At 39.8% G+C, this 24849-nt stretch overlaps 5 protein-coding genes across 5 annotated transcripts; 1 reads left to right on the plus strand and 4 right to left on the minus strand.

Annotated features, from left to right (window-relative positions):
- The first annotated feature begins 149 nt into the window (after window positions 1-149).
- Window positions 150-5186, plus strand: LOC114534506. The gene is made up of 5 exons (XM_028555960.1): window positions 150-357; window positions 1795-1971; window positions 2521-2658; window positions 3349-3618; window positions 4583-5186. The coding sequence occupies exons 1-5, from the start codon at window positions 300-302 to the stop codon at window positions 4669-4671; spliced, it is 732 nt and encodes a 243-aa protein (XP_028411761.1). The 5' UTR covers window positions 150-299; the 3' UTR covers window positions 4672-5186.
- Window positions 5187-5203: 17 nt separating this feature from the next.
- Window positions 5204-15515, minus strand: LOC114534505. Its single transcript, XM_028555959.1, has 5 exons — window positions 15266-15515; window positions 8193-8411; window positions 6961-7089; window positions 6056-6367; window positions 5204-5568 (listed from the first exon to the last, which is right to left on the minus strand). Exons 1-5 carry the CDS (start codon window positions 15306-15308, stop codon window positions 5480-5482), a joined length of 792 nt encoding a protein of 263 aa, XP_028411760.1. The 5' UTR covers window positions 15309-15515; the 3' UTR covers window positions 5204-5479.
- A 270-nt stretch (window positions 15516-15785) lies between these two features.
- LOC114534496 lies at window positions 15786-20824 on the minus strand. The gene is made up of 2 exons (XM_028555943.1): window positions 16044-20824; window positions 15786-15900 (listed from the first exon to the last, which is right to left on the minus strand). Exon 1 carries the CDS (start codon window positions 20712-20714, stop codon window positions 16338-16340), a length of 4377 nt encoding a protein of 1458 aa, XP_028411744.1. The 5' UTR covers window positions 20715-20824; the 3' UTR covers window positions 15786-15900; window positions 16044-16337.
- LOC114534446 lies at window positions 20729-22231 on the minus strand. The gene is made up of 3 exons (XM_028555887.1): window positions 21995-22231; window positions 20818-21851; window positions 20729-20756 (listed from the first exon to the last, which is right to left on the minus strand). Exons 2-3 carry the CDS (start codon window positions 21684-21686, stop codon window positions 20729-20731), a joined length of 897 nt encoding a protein of 298 aa, XP_028411688.1. The 5' UTR covers window positions 21687-21851; window positions 21995-22231.
- A 629-nt stretch (window positions 22232-22860) lies between these two features.
- On the minus strand, window positions 22861-24677 carry LOC114534500 (lariat debranching enzyme-like). Its single transcript, XM_028555951.1, has one exon. The coding sequence runs from the start codon at window positions 24573-24575 to the stop codon at window positions 22932-22934; it is 1644 nt and encodes a 547-aa protein (XP_028411752.1). The 5' UTR covers window positions 24576-24677; the 3' UTR covers window positions 22861-22931.
- Between the last annotated feature and the right edge of the window lie 172 nt (window positions 24678-24849).

Consider the following 24849-nt stretch of genomic DNA (forward strand, 5'->3'; position numbering starts at 1 on the left):
CCAATTAAATAAATGTTTAAAATATTTGGCGGTTTGCAAAGGGTCGTATTGAATTACACTGCATTTGCTCTTTGCCAACAATTTCGGGAAAAAAATTCCAAAAGTTACGAGAAAGCGTTTGAGGGAACACTGGAGAATTTTTTTCGCCAGCTCTTTGTTTGTTTTGAAAATAATTTATTTAAATTCCCAGTACCTGTCGAATTAATCAGGTTTCGTCACTTGCAGAAATATTTATTCATGAGCATATTTATAAACAAAATATGTGATATTTGGTAACGAGGATTAGCCAGCGAACGAGAATGGCGTCTTTGGTAGTGTTATGCTTATTCTCAACTTTATTTGGTCGACTTTATGCTGGTAAGTTTTGTGAAGTTTGTAGTTGTATCATACCTTTTTCCTGAGTTTGAAGTCCGCTTGTTTAACTCAGCATATTTGCTACGAACCACAAGGGATCGAATTCCCAAACGTAGAGAATACAAATGCTGTGGCGAATATAAATAACACTCAAAGTGTATTGTACTTGCTATGAAACCGTACTATATTGATAGCCAGTTTAATGTTCTATTTCTAGCGAGAATTCTGAGAGTTTTAGAACACTTTTTAGCTCTCAATTGCGACATTATCTTGTGCTTATTTGCCGCATAGGTTTGGCTTTGTACATAGTTGACATTTTAATAAACGAAATATAAGCAATTTCCTCGTTCGAGTAAAAGAATTTCTGCATGTAGATAGCTTTTAAACGTTGAAATTTGTCTCAAGATATCCCAATGCTGTATGTGATCAATTCTATATCAATTTTACCGCGAGAACACTATGAATTTGATTCCAACTGAGAAACTACATTCCAACTGACAGTGTTACAAAATTGACGCGGAATAATAATAATATCTCTCGTTTCTTTCAATGGCAAAGTTAGTTCAACCAACAACGACTGCGGGTCGTTAATATTCTTTCAAAATGACACCACAAACTGTGATATGAACCACAAAATAACCTGGTATGCTACGACTTCGCATTCGTTTAATTCTGTCGTGAGTGTATAAAAACATTTCCGGCGATAAAGTTGCTTTAAACGTTTAAAGTAATATTTCAAGACTTTCGTTCTTAGCCTTAGGAATTTTGGCCGGCAGCTGTGAATCAGAGCAACTTCATTACTTAACGTTTTCTATTGTCAAATTAATAACTTAGATCAGTTAATAAAAGTACGTAGTCGTAGTTGAACGTTCATTATTTCTATTTTAATATGGTCAGTCACCGCTTGTGGCATTATAGCATGCCTCTCTAAGCCATTATTAACCCCGTAATTATACTTTAACGTCAGAGTCACCGATATTGGCTTACTAATTATTTCAACAACAGTGCCAACGGCCCGTTGGCGTTGCTCACGGGAAAATCTCGTGTGTTATCGACAAATTTTTATGGCAGCAGTCAAATTTGTGAAGTTGTTGCATGTCTATGTCTAACTCCCGGACTGATAGGTTACTACGACGATTGTAAGTCGCAGAAGAGAATATGTTGATATGGATTAAATTAGGACGAGAAGTCGGGAACTAAATTAGTATAAGGTTACAACTATTGTCTAGAAATATTGTTAGATGATTCTAAAGAGCTGCTTTTCATTCCTATTTTACGGCTATAAATGATTCAATCCTCTTTAGAAAATTTACTATAGCGAATATATCTATTCTGTTTATTCTATTGCAATATAAACTTCGAGTGGCCGAAATTCTGCAAGTCTTATTACTTTTGTTCTATATTTTTATAACATTTTTTTTATATGTTATTGATTTCCAGGTCGTTTTCTCTCTCAGTCGCTGAAGTTTAATGCGTACGGAGTGCCAGAAGGAGACGATTTCAAGTTCACGTGCTCAGTCACACACGAAGACAAAAGACCAGAAATACAATGGTATTTTGTGAACACCATAACGTCGACGAGGAAAAACCTCACGGGCTTCAAAAACAGTGGAAAAGGTGAGAATCCTTTGCAGTTTAATGTGGATAATAAAATTGAAAGACTTGTCAAGCAATATTGAGCAATATTTTATTCCAAGCAATGCGATTATCTGATTTCGAGTTGATCCCAATTGGTTCCAAGGCCTCACATAAATCTAATCAGAGACTTTCCCTGGCCTGTTTTGATTCAGTCTTCTGATTAAACTTATTGTTTTTATCCTCTCTATTCCTCTGGTCTAATCATCTCTGATCTCCTAACTCCATTCCAATTCAATCCAATCCATTGAAATCCCCACTAGATTAGAAATGGATCACGATTGGATTCTGAATGAACCATGATATGATTCTGACCTGATCACGATTTGATTCGGACTCGATCTTCTAACACAACCTAAACTAACTCAATCCTGAATTAATCCGGTTACGATTAGGTCTTAGATTAGGTTTATGATTAATTAAAGTTAACCCGAACCCCTAATCTATCAAAATCCAGACTTAATCTCAAGTATAAACTCAAGTATTTAGAATTCACTGAACTGATGTTATTACCAACGTCTTCCCGTTCAGATAAAACAGCCACAGTGGATTATTATAAAACCAATGCCAAACTTGAGGACAGCGGGGACTATCATTGCTTTGCGAAGGTCGGTGAAGAAGAATACGAGCAGAAAGCCATCGGTGTTATCCCCATATATGTTTTCAAAAGTAAGTAGAGTTCCACTAACATTTAAACTTTAAAGGCCCGTTTACACTTGCAATCTTATACGTGCGATTTTCTTCTTTTGAAAGATGTGAACGAGTGAATTAGTTACGAATGTTCAAATTGGAGATCGTACACATCACAGCATTCGTAACTAATCACTTGTTCACATCCATCAAAAGAAGAAAATCGCAGCGAAAATCGCAAGTGTAAACCGGCCTTAACACTTGTATTCAAAAAGCTCACACACTCTAGCTCATTGAATGTGACTTAGAAACTCTATTATTATTATTTATCAATGCCAAAGGCCTTTCTTAATCAGTAGAAAGACAGACTAGAAACGAACTAAAGAGAATCAATCGGGCATAAGACGAATATATCAATATGCACCCCCCCCCCAATTGGGCTTCTAGCGCCGGCCCTGGATGGATCCAGAGTAAAATATTACCCTTGAGTCAAGGCTAGTTTCCACTCAGCAAAAATCTTCCTTGGATCGGAACGGACAGGAAAATTTCCTTTGTCTGTGAGTTCTCAGGCGGCATTTATACGAAGGAACCTTTCCGGTCCTGTCCGAACCAAAGGAGAATTTTCCTGAGTGGAAACTAGCCTTCACGCTCACCCTCTCAGTCCCCGTGTACGTACCCAAGGCACGTTTTCTTCAATGACAAACACTGATGTACTTTGATGGTTTTCAGAGGAAGATAAACCAATAGTGAGGACACGAAGGGATAGAGCGAAAGACGGCAAGTGGATCCTTACCTGTGAGGTGTATCCCAAAGGTAGCGGCTTCCTGTCCTGGCATTACGACGGCCGACGAGTTACAAAAGAGGAGAAAAATAAGTTCGATGTAGAAATTATGGTCGACAAACTAAAATACGAGACTTCAACAAAGGGTGAATACAAATGTCGAGGAAATTGTTCATTGGGTGGATACAGATATTATTTAAGTTCATCGTATATCACAGGTATGGGATTGAGAAAATACATGGCCAAAAATTGATCAGGTTATCGCATTAGGAGTGAACCATTTTGTGCTGCACCCCATGAACAAGTATTGTTAAGTTGAACCATCTTGAACCATCAATGAGTTGCAAGAAGTTAAAACAGTACAAGAGTTCAACAGCCATTGTTAAAAGTACTGCATGTTAATATTCGCCGGAAAATGGCAAATATACGACCATGGTCATATTCGCCGGAAAATGGCAAATATACGACCATGGTCATATTCGCCGGAAAATGGCAAATATACGACCATGGTCATATTCGCCGGAAAATGGCAAATATACGACCATGGTCATATTCGTCGGAAAATGGCAAATTAACGACCATGGTCACATATTCGCCGGAAAAAGCCAATTATATGACCGGGTATTCACAGGGTGCAGTTCAACATTGTTCACTCCTGTTTTTAACAACTTAGTGGAACTGCGTTGCATGTTGCAAGAAAACCTATCTGCAAAATAGTCCTAACTAGAAAGTGGTGATTTTAAAATGCGGAAATCGTGTATGCGTTCTGGGAGACATGTCCCAAAAAATCTTCTGTATTTTTGACTCTCTGCGACCTGATTTTCCGCATTTTGGGGGACATTTACTAACGTATCCATCTTGGCAATGCGTGGTTTGTTGAGAGAATACCATTAATACATTCTTCATGGTTATACCTGGGGAGGTATAACCATGAAGAATGTATAAATGGTATTCTCTCATTCCTCAATATGGTAGGGGGGAGAATCTGTCAATATGGTAGGGGGGGATCTGTCAATATGGTAGGGGGGTTGTCGAAGGAGGTGCTGGTAGTGTTCCCCCCTAGTTATGTTATGTAGTTACAAATGCGTGCCTTAGGGAAACGCTTTCAAGGGAATCTTGCATGCGTTTGTGAAGTGGATTCCTCTTACGGTACTAAGATATGTTTTATCGCTTCGTGTTTAGCGGCGTCTGGTTGGTCCTACACAACAACACAAACGACATTCTTTACAACGATTTTGTTCTGTTTTGCCGCCATCTTAAACCTTGGATAACGAAAACAACATGGCGGATTTCTCGGAGAAAGGTTTGGATGTGTTTGCAACAGTGTGGAACGGTATCTTTATTCGTATTTCGATATTTGTAGAAGTAGGATTTCGGATTGTCGCATAGTCTTCGCATGCAAACGAGTTTTTTCTTCACTACGCTTAATTTTATTACAGTTGTAATATATTTCCAAACGGCTTAAGAAATTGAACGGGTAGTTAGCAAATCGATAGCTCGTAAATGGCTTTTTTTTTAAAAAAACAGTCGCATCAAACGAATATATAATAACGCAACGCTAGGCAAGTGAAAGTTCAAATTACGAAGAAGTGTTTTTGCATGGTAAAAGTTTCAGATATATTCAATGTATGACAGTTCATAAAAGCTGCTGGTAACCACGGCTATAGGTTAAATATGATAATACCCATTCTCGCCTAAAAATATGTTAACGTGATAACCCGTGTGCTTTTATTAAATCTTTTTTCCCAATACAAACAAGATATATATTTATATTTTTTAAAGCCAACTTTTAAAAAAAATTTTAATGGCGGCCATGATCTATTACTATATTACTATAATTTATTTACAATTAATAATTTATACTTGATCTGTACAATCTTTAGTTCGATTACCCCAAGTACACGCGACTGGTTTCCTGTATAAATATCGCTCTATACTATCAAATTATTTCTTAACAGTTCAGTTTCATGAGGAATCTACCTTAGGCATAATCCTATAGCTAATTATGTATGTCCAACCATGGCGTACATTCTTTTAATCACGGCAATTTAAATTTCTGAACAACGTTTGTATATTTCATCACAAGAAAGTCCTCCACCAAAGTGACGTTAAGACAAATGCGACCAAATACAAACTCCTCCAAGCAGAATTTTTCAAGCCGCCGCTCACTTGGAAAAGAAAGCAAATTTGGTTAAGTTAGGGCTTGAAGCATGAATTTTTAACTTTAGCGCGAGATTCTAGACTTTAAAAGAGACTAGTTAATTCCACCTCCTCCAATGCAGCAGGATCCAGGAGGATTTTAAGCTATATTATAAAGACCTTTCTTTAAATTATAAGATACAATTGGCAATCAATCTCGATATATTTTTGAATTTTGACAATTCATTTAATGTATCTGGATGAGTTAAGAAACCTCTTCTGTCATGGATTAAACCAAGCTATATCAATTTTACTGGTGATCAGCTTGCTGAGGCTGCTACGATCGATTTATGAGGCCGAAATCATATGTTTGTTACTATCAACTTCCAGTGTCAAATGGGATCCTCAATTTCACATAATTAAACCTTTCTGAAATATAGCTAAAATTCGTCAAGGTGGGACACGCATACCCACAGTCTTTTGAAAACCTTTAAAAAGCTCACGTGAAATGTTTACCTGTAAATTCTCCTGTTAACAACGTCACACTTGAGTCGCTCCAATCCAAGCTATACTCCGTTGTATTAGCGACACATGTATAGTTCCCAAGATCCTTTTTGGTCAGACATTGCAGTAACAAATAATGTTCCCCGTATTTAACATCTTCAATCGATTTCTCCGATAACGTCTTTCCATCAAACAGCCATTTTATTGAAAGTTTTGTTATCTCAACGTTGCTGGAAACATTACATCGTAACACATGACGGTGTGTTCCATTTACAACGGCTTGTGTCTGTGGGATACTGACAGTTATCCTAGGAATATCCTTGTCTGAAAAATACAGGATATTGACTATATCATTATAAGGGTGTAAACAGTAAAGATGGCAAGATAAACTCAAACTGAAGTCGATTAAATTCGGACATCTTGATAAGATTGTAAAAGTTTTGCCCAGTGTGAGCTATGGGATATAAGGTGGTGTTACACCATACAAGTTTCCTGGAAACTTGCAATACAATTCTACTCCTGAGGCATCTAAAGTTGACAAATACGAACATTTCGTACGATCTGCTAACGTTTTCTTATCATTTCGAACACTCTTCACTAATTAGCATCTCTCAAAATTATAATTGCAATATTATAATTGCATTGCAAGTTGCAAGGAAAATTGCATAGTGTAACAGCGCCTATAGGATATACTGTGCGATTTTGTTGCAGAAATTTATCTTTCTTTCTTTCTGTGAAGTGCACAACAAATATTTGTAGCTTCAAGTAAACTATAAATATCATAATGTTGCTGTTTGTTGATTCTAGAGAGAGATATTATAAGGTTTTTATGCACAGCGCGTGTGGAAGATCGAGGGCCGTTTCGTATTTTTTCGTATAGCAACCATGTTTGATATATATGCGGCGTTTTCGTATACCTGGCACGTATTTCAACGCTCTGTTTTTGTTTTTTGAGTCGCTTTTTGATTTTGCCTTGCAATAGATGTACCACAGTTTATTTGGTCTTTCGTACACTCTGTGTGTGAAGATACTTATCGTCTTGTTGTCTGCATAAAGAAATATCGAGCGTTAGTTGGTTTCCATGGTGAGACTAAATGTTGTACCAACAAATTGTACCAACATTTGCTCAGCTGTGTTTGTTATTAAGATATCCAGTATATGCTATAGCGCAAAATATAATTTGTTATTTAAACTTACAAAAATAAAGTTATCAACGAAATTAACTTTTTATTTAATAACGGATAGCTCTATCAGTTCTAAACTGTTCTTCCAGTAAGGATAATCTCCTATAGATCTAGTGTTACTATAGGAGGAAACCTAAACTAAACTAACTTTATATACACTGGATAACTCTATAAGTTTTAAACTGTTCTGTCTAGTGGCCCAGTAAGAATCATCTCTTATTGATCCAGTGTTACTATAGGAGGAAACCTAAACTAAACTAACGTTATTTATACTGCATAGCTCTATAAGTTTTAAACTGTTCTGTCTAGAGTCCCAGTAAGGATCATCTCTTATTGATCCAGTGTTACTATAGGAGGAAACCTAAACTAAACTAACTTTATTTATACTGGATAGCTCTATAAGTTTTAAACTGTTCTGTCTAGAGGCCCAGTTAGGATCATCTCTTATTGATCCAGTGTTACTATACAGAAGGAAACCTAAACTAAACGAACTTAATTTATACTGGATAGCTCTATCAGTTCTAAACTGTTCTTCCTAGAGGTCCAGTAAGGATCATCTCTTGTTGATTCAGTGTTACTACAGGAGGCCGGAAATCTAAATTAAACTAAATTCATACTGGTTAGTTTCTTCTTCATAGACGATTTATAATTTTCCTGCATGCGCGGGTAAATATGTAGTGGTGCCTGCTACTGCTATAGCTATATAGGGCTGTAGGGCTATATGGTATATTTGCAAAGATCCGAGGTGCAAATAACATAGGTATCAACTGGTTGATGATTGCCAAGAGGTCCATTCACACGATCCAATTTTGTTGTATCCAATTCACTTTTCACGTATGGAATGTATTTGTGGTTCATAAAGCAATGCTGCGTTAGCTTCATTCGATTTGCTGCCCATATACATTGCAATTCAACAGACTATAAACCATCCATCAGAAGTGAATTGGATCCGAATAAACACGTACCTTTTTTCCACGTGTCGATATCTGTGTTATTTGTAGAGTTTGTGATAGCCGGTGTATTGCTGTTCTGATAATGCCAAGAAACACTGATTGGGTTCCCTTTGCTGTCACTGGAGACGCACTTTAACTTGACAACATCGCCTTTGAAAACGTGAATTCTCCGCGTCGGTTCAAGTTGTGTTAGTTCGATTTCGATTTCAGCCCCAGTCAAAACGATCAGACCTTGCCATAAATAAATCAAGATAAGCGAATGAAATTTATTCATGTATCAAATTAAACCCTTGAGACTTGAGTTGAGATGAGCAATGAATCGATATAGACGACTATTCTCACTGGGCGCTTCGCTAAACAATACCATATTAATGCGTTAAAACTTAATGCAAATATAAGCAGCATCAGAGTAATCGCATGAATAAACACGGTTGGTATAAAAGACCGGGAAAACAGCAAATTTTCACATTTTGCCACGAAGACGACCTGGCTGCATATACAGGAAGGAATTTTTTGCTGTTGGAGTGTCGCAGCCGAGCCATAAGTTGGATATGGACGACCCAGCCGTTCAACCTCGGGCAGTGCATATTGACGCGGTTTTAGCAGAACACCAACCACCTCAGCAAGCCGTACAGTTAAACGATATTGCAGTCGAGATCAATAACCCCGTAAATCCGCCAGTACAGCTTCAAGAGCCGCGTATACTCAGTGCAGGTTTCTCTTCGTATTGTTTTTACTCGGCAGGGTTCGTGTGTATAACCCTTTCCATACTTGCCTGTTGCTAGATTAGGTAACGGGTTGAGGGCAGGAGCTTTGTATCCTATAATTATTATAGTTGTTCCTTAGTATACTAATAGCACTGTTATATCTCCCCCGCGTTTTAAAAGACATATAGGAAATTTTTTGCCTTTGGTCTAGTACAGGATATACATTCTTTACGCCTTTGTTGAGGCGGCATCAAATTCCTTTTGATTTGAATTAAGGGTTTAGATTTATGATACCTTTGTTGAAGCAATTTGCCACTTCGGTTTAATTACGCCTTTGTTGAGATGGCCAAGATTACCTACACTTGCGTTTAAGCGATATAAATTTATAGGCCTTTTGTTGCATTTGGTTAAAATACATAAATAAAATGTTTACGCATGCTTTTTGTCCAAGCGGCATAAGTAGCCTACCTCTACGCTTTTGGTGAAGCGGTATAGATTTACGATGTTTTTCTTGCACTCAATCTAGATTTATTTACGCTTTTGTTGAAGCGATATACGCCTCCCAGTCTACGCTTTTGGTGAAGCGCTATGAGATTTACGCTGCTTTATTGAACTGACCTAGATTGGTTTACGCTTTTGTCGAAGCGAAATAAGATTACCCAGTCGACGCTTTAGGTGAAGCGATATATACGTTTATGAATTAAGATGCTTTATTGAACTGGTTTAAATCTACTTCCGCTTTGGGTGAAGCAACCTCTGAACGCTTTTGGTGAAGCAGTAGGGACTTACGATGCTGAATTGAACCATGCAATCTAGATTTATGCTTTTGTGGAAGCCATATAACTTACTTCTACGCACTTTTGGGGCAGCAGTGTAATTTATGATGCGTTTGCTGTACCAGTCTAGACTCATTTACGGTTTTTCATTTGTTGGTGTGCGAGTATAGGTTACCAGTCCATACGCTTTTGGAGAAGAGGTGTGAATTTAAGTTTTTTGTTGAGGCAATTTCCCATTTACAATTTATTTACGCTTTTGCATTTAGTTGAGACGAACAAAATTGCTGGCTTGCGATCCAGCGATAGAAATTCATGGTGCTTTCCTTGAAGTCTTAAAAAATTGTTTACGTTTTTCCTCAAACCGGTGTAAGTTTCACGTACCTCTAATGCTTTAGTGAGGCTGTATGGATTAATGCTGCTTGTGTTCCAGCAATATAGCTCACCTATGAATTGCGACCGGTGTAAACCCGGACTTACGCTCCTGATGAATATTGTGATTTTTATAGATTCTGCAACACATATAAACGAACTTCAATGTTGTAAAAATCACACAAACTTTAAAAAATGTATTCTGCGTTGTTACGTACCAGGCTTAGATTCGGATTGTTCTACACACGCCGTGGATTTATGATACGTTTATTTACGTAATTACCCATTTGGGAGTACTTAGCTATATTTTTCGTTGAGGCGACCAAAATAGGGGCGAATCTACGTCTTGGTGGTAGCGGTATTAAAACGGTTTAGAACTGTTTATGAATTATGTACTTGTTAAAGCTATAGATTACGTTTATTGTTTACGGGAAATCATCTGCGCTTTGCTCTACCGGAATTATGTGCCTGGCGCGCACACTTTCTTTCGATTTTTGAATCTTTGGATTAAAGATCTCCCTTTCTCTTTGGACAAACTCACTGATCCCCCACGTTATGTTAAAAAGGACCACTACCAAACAGTCATGCATGACAAGAGTGGTTACGATCACGTTCTCCCTACCAAGCGTAGTCAGGCGTTTTTCGGTCTCCAATGATTTTCCCCCGTTTGTGCTAATCGGTCCGCTTCTAAAGTTTCTTCAAACCCAACGCTGCCCGTTCTCTGTCGTCGTTCCGGATCTTACACCCAGGCGCTACTGGTGGCCGTTACTAAAACATCGTTGTTTTACTTCATTCATGTTGGGAAAAAGGGCGCTACTGGTGTCTTACTTTTCCCTGATTAAGGATTTTCGGCTTCAGGACCCGCCCACTGCCATGGGACCTGTGGGTCTTCAGGATCCCTTCTGCATACTAACGTTTCCGTACTGTTCAGGCACGTGTACTGTGATGTTTCTCGTTTGTGGAAACCAGCTGAATGTTGCCCCAAATGCCATTAAGCTAACGATGTGGATTTCAACGGTGTGGATTTCAAAACAAACATTCCATCGAGTTTATTCACCAAACGTTTCCATATATAGATTTACCGAATATCAACGCTCGCTTCCATTCCCTCCAGTCCGTCAGAGGCCAAAAGCCGTACGAGTGTCAGAAATCCCGTTTACAGGAAGACGAAGAGGTATTCTTGGCGTCTCTTCCACAGCCAAAAACGTTGATTTCTGCTTCAACTGGGGATGTGATCCGCTTCCTGATTTGAAAAGATAAAACAGGTTAAACAAACGTTTTGACTCGGACGGCTGTCCATTTTTGGGTACCTCTATTGGACGTGCAACCTGCAAGTGTCCTACCAGGCTCGCGTCAGGTACGACCGACAACTATATAGCCAAGTTAAAGGCAATATTTACATCGCTGGGCCCTCTTGATGTCCCTTCCGTGGGCTTTGGTAACCCAGCTAGTCACCCAACTGTCTCTAATTATCTGAAGTCTGTCCGCGAAGAACAAGTGACGCCAAAACAACCCGTTCCTTTGTTCTTTGACAAAATTTTTGACATTGTGCAATTCAATCAAGGCGTCTTTATCACAACATGATATTAGCCTTTTGCTGGATCTCTACTCCCGGCGATCGTGTTTCTCACTTAGAACGCTTGAAAACGAATAATGTCATGTGTCTGCCTGGTAACGAGGGTTTCTTAAATCGCCACACCTGCGGTAAGACACTTCGGGGAAAGCACACCCATGTGTTCGCTGTGAAGCCTTCCCCTTCGCCATCCTCCTGTCCCCGATCGCTAACCTTCAGTTATACGTCCTCCTGTGTGACAGAATGCACGTCAACCTACGTCAGAGTTTTCTATTTCGCTCCACGGACCCCAAAGGTTGCGTTACTAACGCTCTTTTCTTGGCTCGGCTGTTACCAATCGTCTAAAGAAGTACCTCTCCAATTTAAACCTCAATGAAGGCGAGACCGCCCACAGCTTCCGGGCAGGTTGTTCTATAACGTTGTCACTACTGGGCGCCTCCGACGAAGCTATAGCTAAACACATTGGTTGGAGGAGTGTCGCTACCGCACAATATTACACCCAAACGGATGCGGTCATGCATCCCACCCAAACCTCTCCTATCTTAACCACCGGCGCTTCTGCTTCGTCCGCCCTCCAAGATTCCCGCATGTGGCAACTTGGAGAAACCTTTCGAAGCAAGCCTTGCCTTGAAAGAAGCCTTGCCATAATGCTAGATAATATAACGCTTGTATAATATATCAAGTTCATATTTTTTCTGAGTATTGGAGAGAGTATTTGCACAGTAAACGCGAAAGGAATTATCACATGTTGTTTCAGAGCCAGCGAAGCTCGGGCGTGAAAATCATTTTGTCCCCATTCTTAGTTTATTTTCAGCTATGGTATTGTGCAGCGGGGCGAACGGTGAGAATATATTCATATTCTCACTGGGCGCTTCGCTAAACAATACCATATTAATGCGTTAAAACTTAATGCAAATATAAGCAGCATCAGAGTAATCGCATGAATAAACACGGTTGGTATAAAAGACCGGGAAAACAGCAAATTTTCACATTTTGCCACGAAGACGACCTGGCTGCATATACAGGAAGGAATTTTCGTCCCACCCACCTCCCCTCGGCTGCGACACCGTCTCCTCGCCCCACTTTACTCTTAGCTGAAAATCATTTTGTCCCCATTCTTAGTTTATTTTCAGCTATGGTATTGTGCAGCGGGGCGAACGGTGAGAATATATTCATATGCTAGCCGTATAAATAGTCTGTGCTAACGTATTTAGTTGCCGGTATAAAATATCGTATCGTTTTGACCCGTCTAAGTTTCATGATTATATTGAACGTGTTTTAAAAAAGGATTCTTTTCACTTATTTGCATTCACATTGTGGCATTCATGGCGTTTTTACGGGTTTAATATTGACGATGTTGACCCTTAGAGCTGGTTGCATTATGTAATTTTGTATATGTCTCACACCCACGACGCCGCTTCGTGATGCAAATGAAATAGCAGCGGAAACCTGCCATTTTTAGTTCAAAACTGAGAGTTGAACCCTTCCTATAGGTGAGGTCGACAATATTAAAGGAAATAACACTATATATTTTTTTTATTTTGAAATAAAGATTACCTATAATACTTTAAACCTGTGCAATAATACCGACAGTCTAAAAGCAACTTTTCCCGCCGAAATTCGCAATTGTTTACCACTATAATATTGTATTTTATCCGCCATTTTGGGATATGCCAACGGGAAGAACGGAAAAAAACAATCCAGAAACCTATAATTTGTAGTCTAAAGAGCAGTTTTAGGAAAAATATATATCTCGTTTCGTTTACGACATCGTAGGACATTTCGTTTCGTTTATGAAATCTTTCTCGTCTGGTTTTAACCATATTTTGGGTTTCCGATGATGTCAATCTTCGGATTATATTTTGTTTTGAAACTGATATCATATTACCACGGCAAACAATTTTAAATATTAGATTTAAGTGGCATGGGCATGGCACAAAACAAGTAAAACAGCAAGTTCGATAAATATAGTGTGTCTCATTCAAAAAAAACACTTCAAAATACTGTAGCCTTGTAGGACTAGCAATATATGTTTGAGGATTGGGGAATGATACTTGTTATTTTACCAAGCTTTACTTGCCATTTTAAAACTCTTGGAATCGTCAAGAACGACAAGAAGATAAGAACAAGACATAGCTTCAAAGTTCAAAATGATAAAAATACTTCGCTAGGATTATTTGATCTGATCAAACAAGAAAAACAAACCCCGACAATTTTCTTAATTGCATGCAATATCATGCACGTTTGAAATAATAAGTTGCCATTTCAAATGCTTAGTATATATCTTTTTTATTTTGTTTGTAATTACTGAGGATTCTACTGTGTTTAAATATCTGTTTTATTGTTTCGTGGTTGGTGATAGTTGCTATCTCGAAAGTAATATTGTATGATTTAAGAAAATACAAGTCCAGATGAAAGTTACAACAGGTTCTGTCACACGGGAGAAACCCAGAAAGGGGACACGTCACAGACACAGACACAGGATGTCTATTTCTTGTTTTTTTCTTCTAAAGACATGACACCGTAAGTTCGTAACGGTTGTCAAACCATCCTCTTTGTTTGCAAGCTCACCGCCCTCCACACAAGAGCATTTATTTCGATGCGTGACCTATTTGTGAACTAGAAAATTCTGCGTGACTCTCCCAATGTAAAGTTTAAGGGTTTGACAGACACCATATTTGACCAGCTGCAAATTAGGCATGCTCTGCATGAATCAGGGAGCATGTTGTAACTTGTAACGATGGGTAACAACTATTGTGTGGTCACGAAAGGTCATGAACCCCCTGGAACTTCCTGCGAAGCATATAGACGCAGTGTAGACAAAGGGATTTGATATTGTGCCATAACAGAGCACATGCTCTCAATTTCAATTTGCTACTTGACTGTGTGGATCATGAATTGTGTTCATATATGTTCGGTCTAATTTACAATCAAATGACGGCTGTTTTAAATTTGAACTCACAACGTCCCAGTTTATACTGTTTATAGAAATGACAAAATACACAATGGCAAATTCAAATTGACAGCTCAATGGCAGTGCGACTGTATTTACTTATTTAAATAAAATAAATAACAATTAAGAAAATAGTCGCATAGCAAAATTATACATCTTAAACTAGTTTTGATGATTATCATATAGAGTTCACAGTATTCAACCGGTCACACAAAATGTTTGCCTGAAATATTTTCAATATTTTACTGGGAATTCATGGCGGGAATTCTTTATTGTTCGAAGACTATGCAAGAACTCAAAAACCCTGCAATTTTCTGCTGTTTAAATCGCTCTAACTTTGACATGCAACCGTTCGGTAGAAATAATTATATTTGCATTTTGTATTTGTGATTTCCGCTAGGATCGCCTTGTTATGGAATCTACAAATTGCTATCTAAACAAGATTTTAACACCTTTTATGTAATGAAGTTAAAATCATGAAATAGCTACAAAAACGGGAAGCCTAGTTGTTAGTTTGCTGTAGGAATCTAAAGCCAGTCTACAGGTAGAGACTACCTAGGTAGAGACTACATATACTAGGGTAGAGACTACATATATATTAAGCCGAAACTATCAATCTTCGTATTTAAAATCTCTCCGCTCTTTCACGCTTAAATAAATAAATTGATTGCTATACATTTCTAGGCTAATAAGTAATAAGTACTTACCCATAACGATCAAAAACGCGAGCTTAATTCCTTTGCAAAACATTTTGAACACAGTGCTGATTGTGTGCTTGTTTGATCTGTCTTGACGGTGGATTATGAGTTGTTGACATGGGATTATGCGGTTTTCTCAACGCCCAGATGTCACTACGTATATAGTGCGGGGAATAGGTTTCAAATTACAGCGCGCGTCTTGTAAACTGATTTGCATATTCTGCAATACGATAATGCATGCGCTTGCAAAGTTACAACACTGATGTTTTTCGTTGGAATACGGTTGCATTTTGACGATTTATATTTGACAGTAAATTATGGTACTCTGCCGTGACATTGCCGTTAATTTAGCAATATTCGTTTGCTAATTTCCCAAGCAAGTTCTCCTGAAACCTGCAAGTTACAAGTTGTTACGGGAACCACCAAGTATTTTTATGAAATTCATAAGAACAGTAACTCCGAAAATTTTTTTCTAGCTTTAGTGAATCTACGTTTGACGTTTGGACTATATTTCAGTCATCATCAGGACATATGTTCATCAGGTGTTTCGTCGGAACCAAGACGACCGGTTAGCAAGTAATCTCAGACATTAAACCAAAGAAGTCTCGCAAATCGCATTATAAATTATATAATAACAATTCGATCTAAATAGAGCAAATTAATACAAAGAAATATTAAAGTAAACATGCATATAAGCCTATAAATGTTCGCACGTGTGGCGTATAAATTACCCATACAATGCATAAATTCTGCGTAAACAAACTAGAATATAAAGTCAATGTCTTACTTCTGTGGCGAGATCCTTTAGCTGTCTATTTCATCGTTTATCGTTCAGGTTAGCCCGTCTTTCTTTCATTTACTTATTTAACAAAACATGCGTTATATTTACACCTTTTCCGTCTCGCTGTGCGTCTATATGCTAATGCTATGATTGCTATTTGATACCTAATATTGTCATCATAGTTTCAAAGTTCAATTATAATGAGTTCCATTCGTGTCTACGCACGTGTATATAAACTGTCAATCCACTCTCCCCCCCGATGAGGACTCTTCCTCATCACTTAATGTTACTAATTGTGAGTTACTTATCTTCATATCCTTCTGCAGGGTACAGTACTGCGACTTTTGTAATAGGTCTTTCGTAGTGCGATGTGGATGTCTTCACCTTAACGTTACGAATTCGTCCGTCATTTCCAGGATATACATTAACAATTCTGCCCGTAGTCCAGTTTCCACGAATCGCATTCGTATCTTGAACCACGACGATGTCATCCACTCGTACATTTCTTTTTTCAGTAGTCCATTTCTTTCTGGGAACTAAGGTGGGAAATACATCTCTGCTCCAACGCTTCCAAAAACTATCGATGATCTTCTGGACAAATTCAACACGATGTTGAGGATTCTTCGTTTCTCTGAATGGCCCTTGTGGTACCATTGTTGATGCTCGACCAAGTAAAATGTCGTTTGGACAAAGGAAAGAACCGTCATCTGGATCATTGGGGATCCTTCCAATAGGACGCTGATTAATCAGGTTACTAACTTCCAGCAAGCATGTGTACAGCTCGAACGGAGCCAAAATTTGTTCACCAATCGCGATCTTTAATGCTTTCTTCGAACTCTTGACAAGAGCCTCAGCACAACCGTTATGATGTGGTGCTGCAGGAGTAATAAATCTCCACTCCATTCCTTTCTCGGCGCTGAATTCCTTCAACTCTTTCTCGTTCCATCCTTCTATCATTTCTCGGAGTTCACGTTGAGCTCCCACCAGCTGCGTCCCGTTGTCACTGATCATCAGAGCCGGTTGTCCACGGATTGCGAAAAATCGACGTAAGGTTTGCAAGAATTCCATAGCGGAATAGTCCACTGCGATTTCCAGGTGTACGGCACGAGTATTCAGACATGTAAACAGTACGCCATAGTGTTTGGTTGTTTTGTTTCGGCCAATTTTAACTTGGTAAGGACCGAAGTAATCGCATGCCGTGCGATGAAAGGGTGGTGTGAATGGCTCCAGTCGGGTAATTGGTAGGTCTGACATGAACTGCTCCTCGGTTTTGGCTTGGATTCGGCGACAACATACGCATCGGAACTTTATTGACTTGGCAAGATCATGACATCGGATAATCCAAAACTTTTTCTTGATCTTTGCAACGGTTGTTGCAACTCCTGAGTGGCCGTTTCGATGGAAGTTACGAGTGATCAGCAGGGATATCCAGTGTTCACGTGGGAGTAAAACTGGATGTTTGGCATCGTACGAGATTACGGCTTCGCTTACTCGACCTCCGACTCTGATAACTCCGTTGTCATCGGTAAACGGGGTGAGTCCTTTCAGTTCTCCCTTTTTCAGGCGATCATGAAGTGACTTCTGACTTTGTTTGACCCAATACAACTCGGCATCTTCTAACTCCTTTGCTGAGATTGATCTATCATCTGAGGTGTCTTTCGGTCGGGTCGTTTCTGTGTTGTCTTTGTTTTGATGCTTGTTTCGTAGCGTGTTGATGAACCGTAACACATAGGCTGTGACTCGGATAAGTTTCCCCCAACTGGAAAACTTCTTGCACGGAATGACTTCTGGCGATTGGGTTACTTGAAAGACAGGTTGAACTTTTCGACGTTCAGACTGATCGATATCCACGCTTTTAGTGATGGTAGCAGAAGACGACTCGCTCGGCCATTCTTCCTCCGGTAACTTCAGAAACTCGGGGCCATACTTCCATCTGCCTGTCAGTTGCAGAGCAGGTATTCCTCGCGACACATCATCAGCGACATTTAGCTCTCCAGGAACGTGTCTCCACTGATCTGGTTCAGACTTGCTCTGGATTTCGGCAATTCGGGCTGAAACGAACGGCTTAAACTCTCTGGGTTGGTTACGGATCCATGAAAGAACAATGTGGCTGTCAGAGAAGAAAATTATCTTCACAAACTTCATTCGAGACTCTTCGAGAATAGAACAACATAATCGTGTCGCCAGGACAGCTGCTTGTAGCTCTAAACGAGGTATGGTCAGCGACTTCAGTGGGGCTACTCTTGACTTTGCTGCGATGAACCTGGTTACAAAGGTGTTGTTTTCTGTCTCCCATCTGATGTAAGCACATGCTCCGAAGGCTTCAATCGATGCGTCCGAGAAAATGCATAGTACTGGCGCTCCGATCACGGAATCTGGCGTAAGAGACCTTTCGAAGGTGACGTTGTTCAGGTCGTTCATCTCTTGGAAGAATCGTATCCACGTTATTTGGAGATTCGGCGGCAATTCATCATCCCATTGTAGTCCTTCTAACCACAGTTTTTGCATCTCTATTTTGGCGCGAATCAGGAAAGCTGCAGCTACTCCTAGAGGATCGTAGATCCGAGCTACTTGGCTTAGTATTGCTCTCTTCGTAAGTTTAACTAGTTCAGGAGGAATCACTTTGAACCCAAAAACGTCGTCGTGGTGGTTCCAGACAGTTCCCAAAACTTTCTCTTCAACTGGGCCTTGTAGGAGCTTTAATTCCAATTCACTTTTTTCAATAACGCTTTCATCATTCTTCTTTAATGACCGGTTTGAGAGCCAACACTTCACGTTAAAACCACCGTTGCGAAGGATTTCGTCAATCTCTGCTGTTATTTTTCTTGCTTGATTTTCAGAATGGACCGAATCGCATATGTCGTCCATGTAAGTATTCTTCTTTAAGACTTCAGCAGCTGCAGGGTAGCGTTTTTCTCCTTCTTCAGCAGTCTTTTGCAGCGCGGTCTGTGCCATGGCTGGGGCTGGTTTGTCACCAAATGTCAAGACTGTTTTGACATAAACATCAGGTTCTCGATCCGTATCCATGTTTCTCCACAGGTATCGGTGAACATGTTGATCTCTTTCCGGGATTAGGATTCTGTGATACATCTTGGATATATCCGCGTTGATAGCCACTTCATTTTCTCGAAATCGTAGGAGAACTCCAAACAGATTATTTAGTAAATCGGGTCCTTTCATCCAGTAATCATTTAAGCGGTGCCCTTTATACGATGCTGAGGAATTGAAAACAATTCGGATGGGGGTGCTCTTCTTCTCGGGTCTGACTACCTCATGGTGGGATATGTAGTGGGTTGGTCCCTTGTATGACTTTAATTCTTCACTTGATAATTTTCGAGAGAAGTTCATTTCACTCATTTCCCTCATCTGCTTGTCATACGCTTCTGCATGATCTGGGTTCTTGGCTAATCGACGCTCGGTTGTTTCCAATTTCTTCTCCGCTTGGCTTCTGTTATCCGGTAATTCAGATGCATCTTTGACCCAGGGGTATGAAACTAACCATTTATTACCAATCTTTTTGCAGGATTGTTCTATAATCTTGGCTTCGTAGGCTTCAACTGGACTTAACTTCTTGCTTTCACAAGAACACATATTCCCTTCCACGCCCATTGATTCGGTGGTCCAAAAGTCGGTCATATCGATGGGATTTGAACACTTGACATGGTAGACTTGACTGACGTCACACTTTTCAGACGTGGCTCCAAAGACAACCCATCCCAATGGCGAATATCTTGCAACAAGATTACCAGCTTCTTTTGTCTCACCAGTGTGCAACTTCGGTTGATCAATTCCCAACAGGACATCTATTGGACCATTCTCTCTTCGTAATTTCTCTCTTTCAAGGTTGAAAGCTTCAGCTATGCCATCAAGTTTCATTCCGGAAATATCACCACTGATACTTGGGATTCCCACAGCTGCAATTGTGTGGATGGACTGGTTCTCGAGGGATCGAATTTGGAATCGATACATCTTTGTTGACATCTCATTTTCTTCTCCTCCAACTTTCGCCATTGTTACTGTGACACTCTTGCCTTTGAGACCCAGCTCCTCAGCGACTGATGTCCGTATTAAACTGATTTGAGCACCAGTGTCTAGTAACATATTAGCCTGTTTCTTGACCTTCTGTGGTCCCAGGATTTCTGCCTGAATAGTCGGTAACATAGTCTCTCCGCTAGTAGTAACAGATGACACAGCAGATATGTTTAAAATATGCAATAGTGGATGATGGTAATGCTTGCACTGAACTCCGCTGATGGTCTCGCTGCACTGGCGCCTTCGAGAGCAGGTTGACATGTTGTGACCACGACCAGCTCGCTTCAGGCAGCTATAACAGGCATGGTTCTCCTTCACAACTTTCAGGCGGTCGCTAGCACTCTGGGCAAGGAACTTTTGGCATTGGTCGGTCCAATGTTCAGACGTTTTGCAGAACCAGCACTTATGGTTTGTTGGCTTCCCATCTTCTTTTCCAGTAACATGTCCAACATGCTTGGGTGACTGCCATGAGCTTCTTAATGGTGCCGTTGCTCTCATTCTCGACTTCATCTCACTTGTCATCCAGGAAATTAACGACTCCAATGTGGCTTGACTCTTTGAACTCTCCAAATAGCGTGACCAGACTTTGCGATCGTCGGTAAACATTTTCTGTTCAATGATAGCCAGCATGTGGTTGTTATCCATGTCATTCTCCCGTCCTACTTCTCTAAGGGTGTTGAAACTCCGCTTTATTAAATGGACCAAGTCGCAAAACCGGGCATCTTCTCCGTCCTTTATTGGCTTAAACTTGGAGATATCGTGTGTGATGATGTCAGCAACAAATCGTGGATCTCCATACACGGAATCGAGATATTCCCATGCGGCATCATAGTCTTGACCAATTCCCTTGATCATTTCCAGCGGTTTTCCTTGGAGACTAGACCTCAGAATGGTTATTGCATCACGTTTACTGTATCTATTTTCCACCAAGTGCTTAAAGTCCGCTCTAAAAGTTCCAAATTCTCTGACGTCACCAGTGAATTTTGGCATCTTTGGCTTCTCAATTCGAAATAGGCTTTCTCCTTTGCTTATATGAGTTGCTGTCTCCGCGGTGTTCTCAGTTGTGTTGAACGATGAATCATTAATAGATGTGCTGGGTTGTACAGGATGACTTTGGGTTTCTTGAGCTACTGGTGCTGATATCTGGTTGTCTTGATTTTCTTCATTCGGTATCGATGCATGACTTTCTTCGCCGGCCGGGATTTCGTTAATTTGTTCTTCATTCGACAAGTTCTCTGCGGGAGTATTTACGCTTCCGGTTTCGACAGTATTTTGTTTCATCTCTGATATTTTCGTCTGTTGCTTTATATAATCTTGCGCGTCAATTTTTAAGCGCAGAAAGGTTTCCTGGCATTGTTCAATATATCGTTCTTCCTCATTGAACTGTTCGTCATCTTCGATTAGCATTGTCACTTCTTCGTGTTTGGCTTCCAGGTCGGCAAATGCGTGTTCATAATTATCAAGCGCCCTTTGAACCTCATCGGTCGAACGTTTCCCCTCGATTTGGACTATTATAACTTTCCCGAGCCGTGTTAATGCTGCTTTGCCGTTTCGTCGTTTCATCTTAGCTTTCTTAAAATCGTCGCAATTGCCGTCTTTCGATGTCATATTTTCCATTGTCGTTTTACAGTATAATTCGTCTCAAATTCCTTCGAACCGTGGTTAGCAAGAAATCGAATAGTGTTTCGTCGGAACCAAGACGACCGGTTAGCAAGTAATCTCAGACATTAAACCAAAGAAGTCTCGCAAATCGCATTATAAATTATATAATAACAATTCGATCTAAATAGAGCAAATTAATACAAAGAAATATTAAAGTAAACATGCATATAAGCCTATAAATGTTCGCACGTGTGGCGTATAAATTACCCATACAATGCATAAATTCTGCGTAAACAAACTAGAATATAAAGTCAATGTCTTACTTCTGTGGCGAGATCCTTTAGCTGTCTATTTCATCGTTTATCGTTCAGGTTAGCCCGTCTTTCTTTCATTTACTTATTTAACAAAACATGCGTTATATTTACACCTTTTCCGTCTCGCTGTGCGTCTATATGCTAATGCTATGATTGCTATTTGATACCTAATATTGTCATCATAGTTTCAAAGTTCAATTATAATGAGTTCCATTCGTGTCTACGCACGTGTATATAAACTGTCAATCCAATGAGTTCCATTCGTGTCTACGCACGTGTATATAAACTGTCAATCCATCAGGTATTGTATACATCTGTCCTTATGATGACTAAATAAAGTCTAAACGTGAACTTGTTAATAATTTACAAGTTGTAATTCGTTGATTTAAATATTTTCGAGGCATATTTTCCATCATGAATGATTCATATATGGTCAATATATACCCAATATATTTGCGGTTCTTTTGTTTGTCCGATTATGAAATTGTCAACTTGCAACTTGCACGTTCTTGTTGAACTGGTTGTGGCAGTAGACCTTTCTCATAATGACGCAGAAAGTCTGATGTAACGCGAAGTTTGATTGGCTCCTCAAAACAAACGAGCGAATCAAACTTCGTGTAACATCAAACTTACCGCGCTCACGTCATCATGACAATGTCTTTTTTATATAGAAAGAATATCGCCATATTTATATTTCATTGTGGGGAATGGAGACCTAATTCAACTGTAAATGTGGAATGAAACAGCATACAAATCCTTTTCCCATGATGGAGAATAGGTATCAGCACTGAACCCTCTTGGTCCTAAGTAGCAAGGAGAGCCCCCCATTCCTGATCAAGTTACAAACACATATATTCAATGCTTTTTTTCTAGCTTATTTCACAACTACAAACTAACAAATACATTTGAAAAATTTTCACTGAAAGAACAATATTCAGCTTAGGTTTCAAGGTTTTTCTTCATCAGAATCCTCAGTAGTTGAATACATGTTCTGATTTCTTCTCACAAGCTTAAACATCTTTTGTGGAGGTTCAGAGTCTGATCTTCTCCCCTCAATCTTTGCCACCTCTTCCTCTTTCCCATTAGTTTCGGGCTCCTTGGCAAGCGATGAACAAGGATCAAGTTTTGGTGGCAATGGTACTGGAAAATCACTAAACTGGGACTCGGTTTCCTTACAGTCATCTGCGAAACCAATTTCATCTGGATTGCTCGAGGGTAGTGCAACTTGCGCAGGTGTGTGCAATGGTGCTGGTAGGCAAACTGCAAGGTTATCACTTGGCTTGTCTTCATCACTTACAATTATTATGATCTCATCTGGATTTTCAGATGAAACCTTTCCTCTCCCACTTTCTGTGTGGGGCAGCGATGCTTGAATGCTACTGGGGTAATTGCTGGCCTCTAGATCATCACCCTCTCCCTCATCACTTAAACTAATTTCATCGGGATTTTTATCCCCAGAAACATCTGTAGCCCAAAATGGATTCCTGATTCTCAACCTCTGGCAAAAAGTATCAGTTTGTGGATTTTTCCCTGCTGTCACTTGAACATGCTTCTGGTGTCTATCAGGGTTGTACAAAGGGACATTTTGGGTGAAATTTTCTGGGATTCTCAAGTCCCCTTCAAACAACTCTTGTACTGCCTTAATTGCCTCAACATTTGGCTTGAGGGACGTCACAATGGACTCTCTAAAAGGCAGTTTTGTGTTCCCTGGTTCAGTGTTGAATAAAGGAAGCGTTGATTTAGTTATTGCTAACCATTCTGGGTCATAGGACAACTCCATTGGTCCCTTAGGTGGGCCCACATCGATAACCTCTAGGTATTTGCGCCGAGGCAAGCATTTGTCTAATGCTAAAAAGTTTGTTACTTTCCCAGTCTGACTATGGGTAACTTGGGCGGGAAATCGGCAATGCAGGTGTGCAGAAAACCAAAAATCTGGTTGCAGGGACTTTAACACCTCCTGGGCTGCATAACTGCCCAGGGTGTCATTCTCAATTTCCGGACGTAGAAATCCTTTCCAGCGGTATAGCTCATTAAGGTTGCCATAGTGATAAACACCTTTTGGCCAATCATGTGACATTGCGATATCCACAGGTCTCGTCAATAGCTTCAGCTTAAAAACGTCCAGGCTTCGGACATGATAAATGCTACGAACAGTTCCCTGGTCAAATGGCGGGGCTTCATAATGACCTTTGTTGTAATCATGCGACTTAAATATCCCAGATAACCCAGCAATCCTGAAGCCACCAAAATTGACAACCCCAGAGTAACCAAGGTAGTATATGTTGGGTGCAACCCAGCCGCCAAAGGGTAATTCCCACAAATGGTTCGAGGCTTCGTGGTTACCGCCAATAAAAATTGTTAAAATTGGCGCCTTTTTCTCGCCGCTATAATACTTATAGAAGCTGCACATTTCCCTGTACTTCAGAGGTACCGCCATGCAGGCCAAATCGACCTCATTCCGAACAGCCTGGAAATCACCACAGCAAAGCAACAAATCTATCTTAATGTTGTCTCTACGTTGAATGTTTTCTAGAGCAGAATAAATTGTCTCCAATTCGCCATGGGCACAGCCTTCCACCGCGATTTTCATGTTGAAATTTCTCGCAGTAAAACAGGGAAAAAACTCAATCTTTGTTTCAAATTTTTCAGCTCATCCGATTCGCAAATTCGATGTTGCTCTCCAAACGCAAAAAATCTCGCATCAGAATTGACGGATTACCGTCATTTTCGAGCCGATGGACATCAACATATATAGAATATAGAATATAGACCAATTGCATGTTAGACTAATTCATATCTTCGCAAAAAAGTATATTTTTGGAAGATGTATACTAAGATTAGTGGAATTGTAAAGTCTGGAAGGA

The sequence above is a fragment of the Dendronephthya gigantea genome, unplaced genomic scaffold (genome assembly GCF_004324835.1).
Source record: "Dendronephthya gigantea isolate DGI-Jeju-01 unplaced genomic scaffold, DenGig_1.0 000102F, whole genome shotgun sequence".
In the NCBI taxonomy this organism is placed as follows: Eukaryota; Metazoa; Cnidaria; class Anthozoa; order Malacalcyonacea; family Nephtheidae; genus Dendronephthya; species Dendronephthya gigantea.